We start from the raw sequence: 8,168 nt of genomic DNA, 5'->3' as shown, positions 1-8,168 counted from the left end.
AAGGATGTTGCCAAGGTTGGAGGATCTGAGCTACGGGGAGAGGCTGAACAGGCTGGGGCTGTTTTCCCTGGAGCGTCGGAGGCTGAGGGGTGACCTTATAGAGGTTTACAAAAGTATGAGGGGCATGGATAGGATAAATAGACAAAGTCTTTTCCCTGGGGTCGGCGAGCCCAGAACTAGAAGGCATAGGTTTAGGGTGAGAGGGGAAAGATATAAAAGACACCTAAGAGGCAACTTTTTCACGCAGAGGGTGGTATGTGTATGGCATGAGCTGCCAGAGGATGTGGTGGAGGCTGGTACAATTGTAACATTTAAGAGACATTTGGATGGGTATATGAATAGGAAGGGTTTTGAGGGATATGGGCCAGGTGCTGGCAGGTGGGACTAGATTGGGTTGGGATATCTGGTTGGCAGGGACGGGTTGGACCGAAGGGTCTGTTTCCATGCTGTACATCCCTATGACTATGACTCTAATACCAACCGGGTGATATTCAAAACATGGATATGTTTCTAATCCATAGGTGTATTTGTATATTTGATCCTTTATTCCACAGGTGTTCCCACCAAATGGTCGTATCTATTTGTTTGATGTGATCAGAAAATGCCTTAGCTTGTTGTTGCACTGTACAGCTTGTTCTGTGCCCTCACTGGTCTCATCTTGAATGCCTCTAAGGTGTGGTCATAGATTTGTTTGCTGAGCTGGTGTGGTTTTCTGCAGATGTTTCATTGCCTCGCTAGGTGACATCGTCAGTGCATCTTTGATACGGTGTTGGTGGTCCGTCCCACCTGGTATTTATGTGTCTCTGCTTTTTGGTATTTCCGGTTCTGTATCTGAGTGGTCTATATATGGGATCCAGGTCAATGTGTTTATTGATAGCGTTCCGGTTTGAGTGCCAGGCTTCAAGGAATTATCTTGCGTGTTTCTGTTTAGCTAATGCTAGGATGGTTGAATTTCTCAGTTGAATTCATGACCTTCATGGTCAGTATGGTTGGAAATGAGAGTGTTGGTTGTGTCTGGCATTGACAAGTTGATGTTTGTGCACTCGTATGGTCAGTTTTCTTCCTGTTTGTCCTATGTAGTGTCTTTCACAACCCGAGCTACAAATCTTTTTAAAAACTCTATATACCCGTAGAGTGTTCAGGCAAGAGTGAGATTACAAAGGAGAACTGGTTCAGAAACTGCCAGGTTTTCCTTAAAGTCTCATTTGACCTGAATGTTAACTGCCTCTCTCTTTCTGAGTGTGCTACATTAAGGGTTTCACAGGGTCCAATGCTCAACTCCTACCTACTCTGCAGAAACAACTTTTTAGCCATCAGAATATCTCGGCCTATATATTCCATAATAAATTCCTGTTTCCAGTTATAATGGACTGTGTAAAATGATCGTGTTGAAGTTACTCCTGAAATAAGTATGCTGAAGTTAATTTTTATATATCATTGGTGACTCAGTTAAAATATGCACCCTGCAGTTCAGAGAAAGTTAAACTGCCTAAGCTTTGGTTAAGAAGAGTAAGTGTTAACTATGTTCCTCTCTGCATAGAAGCTGCCTGATCTGCTGAATTTTTCCAGTATCTTCTGTGTTTGTTTTATGTTTTAAATGCATCTTGATTGAAATAGAACATTGTAATATTTTCCAAGATTATCGATTACTCTGTATTCTAACATCATTCATAAGGCAAGCAATATTTGATGGCCCATGATTTTTCTTTACAGTCGCGAGCCACTGGTGGGGCAGGAAAATCAACTGATGATATTGTTTTTGAGGTGTCAACTGATATCCTGAGCAGGATCCCTGCAGACTTTGATATTGAGGCTGCTATGAGAAAGTACCCAACTACATACAATCAGAGCATGAATACTGTGTTGGTACAAGAGATGGGTCGTTTTAATATCCTGCTTAGAACAATTAGGGAGTCCTGCATCAACATACAGAAAGCTATCAAGGTTAGTGTTCATAGTCAGTCATAAGCATGGTGCTACAACCTCTGAAAATTATGTCTGCCTTATCTAAATGCAATACAAATCTGTCTATTGCCAAGCCCGAGATTTTCTGTTAGGTATTTTCCACATACTTGTCTTATTGTATTTTCTTAATTGAAATGATTGAATGGGTAGTTGTTAAAAAGAAATCATTGTTGCCATATGTTTTCATTCTGCTTCTGCCCTCAAGCAATTAGATTTGTGCGAATGAAGAGTGGGGAAGCTGACACAGCCAACATTTCCAAAGGGAACCAGCTTCAACTTATAGCACCAAAAATTGAATTCAAGCTGGAATCGACCTGTTTCAGATCCACCCATAACTGAGATATTCAGAGTTACTCTAATCACTGCTCTTTCCACTTGATGAAATCCACAGCCTTCACAATTCCTGCTCAACCTTGACAGCTTCAGCCTCTTACCCTCTAACCCTTTCTTGATCTCTTTATTGAGAACTGCTGACACTCTCCTCATCCATTCAATTCTGTTTGCCTCTGAACTTGTAGGATAATCAAAAGGATCCGTCTGTTCCTACCCTGATATCAGCATTAAATCTGTTGGCGAGGAATGCATTGCTATTGTTTTTCTTTTTTGTCAGTACTTTTGCGTTCCTTAAGAAAAGTGTCCAATCCTTTGTATGATTTTGATGCATATCTCTTCAACCTTCACTGTGGCCTTGACATTAATTAGTAATCATTAACTAATATAGAATTAGTTAGGCAGTTTTTGCCAGGGTCAATGATTATATTATTTTCCCATTGGTTGGCAGCAGTCAGAATAAGAGGGCTTTAACACTTTCTGCAATTGCTAACACACCTCATACATAGGAGGCGATAGATGAAGAATTTTCTCAACTGATTAATAAAAGAACAATACCACAGAATAAAACATAACTTTGCCATTTTTCTGGTATGTGCTGATACTTTCATTCTGTGTCAGTAAACTATTTATCTACTACTCTCTCTTTCATGGAACCTGGTCACAATCTACCACCTCCACATTTAATTTGACATTCTCCATTATTCCAACATATCTACAGAGCTGAAATGTAACCAGAGCCATGAGATCACCAGAATAACATTGATGTTGTAAAACAATGGTTTTATGCATTTGGTTTCAAATCTATAATTCCAAACATTTCAGAGTAGTTATATGCTTTCTTTTTAGATAGATGCACATAGAGTTGGAAGACAAATGATCTGGGGGGACAAAAAAATTTTCAATGTTTAACAGCAGATCATTGCTTTTAAAATTAGGTCAACCTGAGAGTTATATTGGGGTTGAGAGTGTGGTGCTGGAAAAGCACAGCAGATCAGGCAGCATCCGAGGAGGAGAATCGATGTTTCGGGCTTAAGCCCTTTACCAGGAATAATCCATCCTGATGAAGGGCTTATGCCCGAAATGTCAATTCTCCTGCTCCTTGGATGCTGCTTGACCTTCTGTGCTTTTCCAGCACCACACTCTCGACTTTGATCTCCAGTATCTGCAGTCCTCACGTTCTCCTGAGATTTATATTGGTAATGTGTGTTGATGTGGAACTCTTTTAATTGATTTATAGTGAATGCTAGCAAATAAATTTCCCAAAATTATTTTGTACTGGAGACATATCAAACCCAAAAGCATTTTAAACCAAATTGTGACATGATGCAACTAATACTTTTGATAATGATAGATATAAACAAACAATGCTGCCAATCTGAATAGCTGTCTCAAGAATCAGACTTTGCTGATGCTTGTGCTTTGCAAATCCTATTCATGGGCAAAATGTATATTCCTGAATCTTTGCTGTATGAAATAATTCTTGCATTTTAAGTTCATTCATGGAATGTGGGCACGCTAGCTGGTCCAGCATTTATTGCCCACTTCGAGTTGCCCTTCGTTATGGTGGTGAGCTATTTTCTTGAAATGCTGCATTTTGTGTAAGTAATCATTTAGTGTAAGTAACCCCACAATGCTGTTAGACAAAGAATTCCAGGATTCTAACCCAGTGACACTGAAGGAGCAGTGATATATTTCTGGATAAAGAGTAGTCTCTCTCTCTCTCTCTCTCTCTGCTTTGATACTGACCGACAAGCAGGGCTACAGTTTTCTATGATGTGGATATGTGTGCATGTGTGTGAGAGATCCATCTGTGCAGGAATCACCAATCGTTTTGGCTATCACTGCCATGAGAAAGGATCTTACTCTGCCATTACTATCTGGTGGTCCAACTGCCACCCCATGTTAAAAGATTCCATACATAACCATCTTACATCCTCTCAAAGTGAAGTTTTGAAGTTATCCTCATGACAACCTCCAGCGACAGAAACCTGAGCACACAATCTGGGAAATCTGGCGCTAAGACATTGACATTGCTGCAATAAATGAGACACTGTGGGCAGGACACTGTGTCAGCTCAAAGAACAAGATGGCAGTTACACTTACTGGAAGGGTGAATCTGAGGAAGAACATCATCTGTATGGTGTTGCTCTCACCATGAAAAACAAATTAGTTGACCATTTCATCAATCCCTCCTTTGGTAAAAGCCAATGCTTTATGACCCTTCACTTCACACTATCCCTGAAGCAGTGCACCATATTTATTAGTGCATACAGCCCAATCCGAGAAACAATGATTAAGTCAAAAAGAAATGTCCACTTCATCTTTGATCAGTCCTTGTCCCCTAACTCAATGGGAGAGAGTTGGGAGGGACACAAAACACGGGTGTGATTGGCTAGGAAGTCATAGGGAACGTAAACACTAATAGAGTCCCCCCCGACAAAATGCCTGAAACATGGCTTGGTTATAGCAACTGCCCTCTTTCTGCAGAGAGACGAATTCAAGACCTTGCATCAACACTCTATCTCTGGACATTGGAATCTGTTTGATTGCGTCATTATCTGAACATAAAATTGCAAGAATTTTCACATAAATCTCACCATGAGAAAAGCTGATAATTGTAGGAATAACCATTACCCAATCCTATTGACTATCTCCAACCTGGCTGAAAAATAGCACCAACAGAGAAGCACTGCTGCAGGAAATTCAATTTTGACGGTCTCAAGATCTCTGTGAAGGAAGACCCACAAAGGCAGCATCCCAAAGCCAACCTGACTGTGCTCAATGAATAGATACTACAGAATATCTACATTAAAAACTGCAGATACTGTAAATCACGCTGCACAAGTGTCTTCCTTGTGCCAAACAGCAGGCAGAACCCTCTGTAGTTACTGCAATTGATGCTATTGCCTGTCTTGAAGATGGTTATAACTGTGACATCTTGGAGATCCCCTGCATGCTCTCCTCCAGATGATGGGGACGAGGTTGTATATACATGCATTTGTGCCATTTAACTATTTCTACATGGATTACATCAGCACCAGTGGACTTGTTGGTTCTCAGTTGTCAGATGGAATTTACATAGGCAGAGATAGTGGTGAGATGGCAATAAGTAGCATGCGGTGTTGAGGGGACTCCTGTTGAGGATCCTTGAAGTAATCCTTCCAATGAGTACCCTACCCTCGTTGAGCACCACTCCATTCTTAGTTTTCATCAGGGCAGGCGCTGGGATGCTTGGGCCATTGATTGTCTTAACTACGCTGAAGAATCCACATAAGTCATGGCTGTAGGTGAGTTGTATTGCCTGCGCTCTTTCCACAAACCATCTGTTCTTTATGTCATGGGTTCTTTTATTGGATCTCAGCACTCCATTTGTCAGTGCACCTCCTTTCTTTCCCTTGGGTATGGTGCTGCTTACAGTTTAGAAATACTTTTCATCTATGATTAAATAGCTCCTGGATCTCTTGGTCACCACTTCTTTCACAGTTATTATCAGGATTTCCCTACATCACCAGGAGACCTAGCATCAGAGGACCTTAGGGCTACTCTCATTATAGAGAGACAACTTTGGGGTTTAACCTGAGGGTCACCACGCCTTAGGATATGGATGAGATTGAGAAGGTAGGATCTTCATAGAGATTCAGAAGAATGGAAATTGAACTGGGTTGTTGGCGTCACTCTACATCACAAAGCAGCTGTCCAGCTAATTGAGCTAATCATTCATTATGTTGTGTGGTGATATCATTGTGGTAATTGGGATAGATTTCATAGAGGTCTAGCAATTCAACACTGAGCATCCATGAGATGCTGTGCACCATCAACATCAGTGGATTTGTATACCAACACAATTTGCAACATCGTGGCCCTGCAAATCATCCACTCAACCATTACCATCAAACCAAGATTTTTGCACTGGTTTAATGGAGAGTGTAGGAGGTCATGCAAGAAGCAGCACCAGGGATACCTAAAAATGAAGTGTTAATCTGTGAAATAACAAAACAGGGCAAATCCAAACTGATCACTTACTGCCCCATCAGTCATTCTTGATCATCAGTAAAGTGATGAAAGATATTAGGAGATAGTGAGGACTGCAGATGCTGGAGAAGTCAGAGTCGATGAAGTATGGTGCTGGAAAAGGCGCATCAGTCCTGATGAAGGATTAAGCCCAGAACATTAATTCTCTTGGTCCTCAGATGTTGCCCGACCTGCTGTGCTTTTTCCAGCACCACACTTTACCCACTGCTGAAAAGTATTATCAACAGTGCTATTAAGCAGCACTTAATAATGAAAACCTGTTCACTAATGTTCAGTTCCAGTTCTACCAGGGCCACTCTGCTCATGACTTCATGATAGCTTTAGTTCAAATGTGAAAAATACAATTGATATCCAAAGGTGAAGCGAGGTGTGAATGATTGCTCTTGACATTAAGACTGCATTTGACTAATTATATGTTCAAGAAGTCCTAGCAAACCTCGAATCAATGGGGATTTGGGTGACTCTCTAGTTGGCATCATACCGGTCACAAAGAAAAATGGTTATGATTGCTGGAGGTCAATTCTATAAGCTCAAGGTCATCTTTGCAGGAGTTCCTCAGGGTAATGTCATCAACTGCTCCAAAAATGACCTTTCCTCCAACATGAAGTTAGAATGGATTGTTTACAGATGATTGCTGAATGTTCAGCACCATTCACGACACTTCAGTTACTGAAGTAGTCCATGTTCAAATTCAACAAGATCTACATTCATGTCACACAAGCATCAGGGAATGACAATTTCCAATGAGAGAATCAAACCATCACCCCCTGACATTCAGTGGCATTACCAATGCTGAATATCCCACCATCAATCTCCTATGGGTTACCGTTAATGAGATTAAAGCCACAGTAAATTCAGTTTCTGGTCAGTGGTAACCCCCTATCAGTAATGTTGAGGTTACCATTGAAAGAAATTGTATTAGACTAGCCATATAAGAACTGTCATTCTAAGAGCAGGTCAGATGCTTGGAATATAGCATTGAGTAAGTCAACTCCTGACTCCCCAAAATCTGTTCACCATCTACAAGGCACAAGTCGGGAGTGTGACAGAATACCCCACATGCCTGCATGAATGCAGCTCCAGCAACACCCAAGAAACCTGACATCATCCAGAACAAAGTAGCCCATTTGATTGACACCACATCCGCAAGCATCCACTCCCTCCACCTATGCTCAGTAGTAGCAGTGTAAACCATCTACAAGATGCACTGCATAAATTCATGAAGACTTTTTAGCAGCACTTTCCAAACCCATGACCACTATCACTGAGAAGGATAATGACAGTAGATATGTGAGAACACCACCCTCAACGTTGAAAGCAAGATCCCCTCAACGGCACTCGCTACCGACACTGAGTGGATGGCAGCGATCAAGAAAGCAGCTACCACCATCATCTTTTGAAGGACAACAAGGGAATGGGCAATAAATGCTGGACCAGACAGCAATGAGCACAACTCAGGAATGATTTTTTAAAAATAGACGGCAAGATTTTGTCATCACTAGGAGTGTAATGTAAACTCACTTTATTTTTCTTTCCACTGGATGGAAATCTACATTACATAATCAAGTTTGCATTCAACTGTTTCTTCCTGAACAACTGTTCAATACAATATGAGATTACATGACATAAAAGACTATTTGACTGTTCAATGAGTACAATCTTGTTCTCTGTCCCTTTGCAGTTGCTTAAATTAATCTAAATTTTAATCATAACACACTGCCTTGAAGGCCATCATTTCTGATCATTCTACATAAAAAATTAACATTAATCCTGTATCCATATTTTATTTTGAACACTTATCTACTTAACCTACATGAATTGTTTGAAATATTAATCCA

The 8,168-nt window shown here is 40.8% G+C and overlaps 1 protein-coding gene across 1 annotated transcript in view; it reads left to right on the top strand.

The window, feature by feature from the left end:
* dnah7 (dynein, axonemal, heavy chain 7) overlaps positions 1-8,168 on the top strand; it is a 414,399-nt gene that overhangs the window by 370,010 nt on the left and 36,221 nt on the right. Inside the window, exon 60 of the mRNA XM_043692898.1 lies at positions 1,714-1,944. Coding sequence (XP_043548833.1) covers positions 1,714-1,944 — 231 coding nt within the window. The remainder of the gene's footprint in view (positions 1-1,713; positions 1,945-8,168) is intronic.

Source organism: Chiloscyllium plagiosum, chromosome 7 (assembly GCF_004010195.1).
Source record: "Chiloscyllium plagiosum isolate BGI_BamShark_2017 chromosome 7, ASM401019v2, whole genome shotgun sequence".
NCBI classification, from domain to species: domain Eukaryota; kingdom Metazoa; phylum Chordata; class Chondrichthyes; order Orectolobiformes; family Hemiscylliidae; genus Chiloscyllium; species Chiloscyllium plagiosum.
Note: the sequence above shows the minus strand (reverse complement) of the source record. Positions and strands in the feature narration are given on the sequence as shown.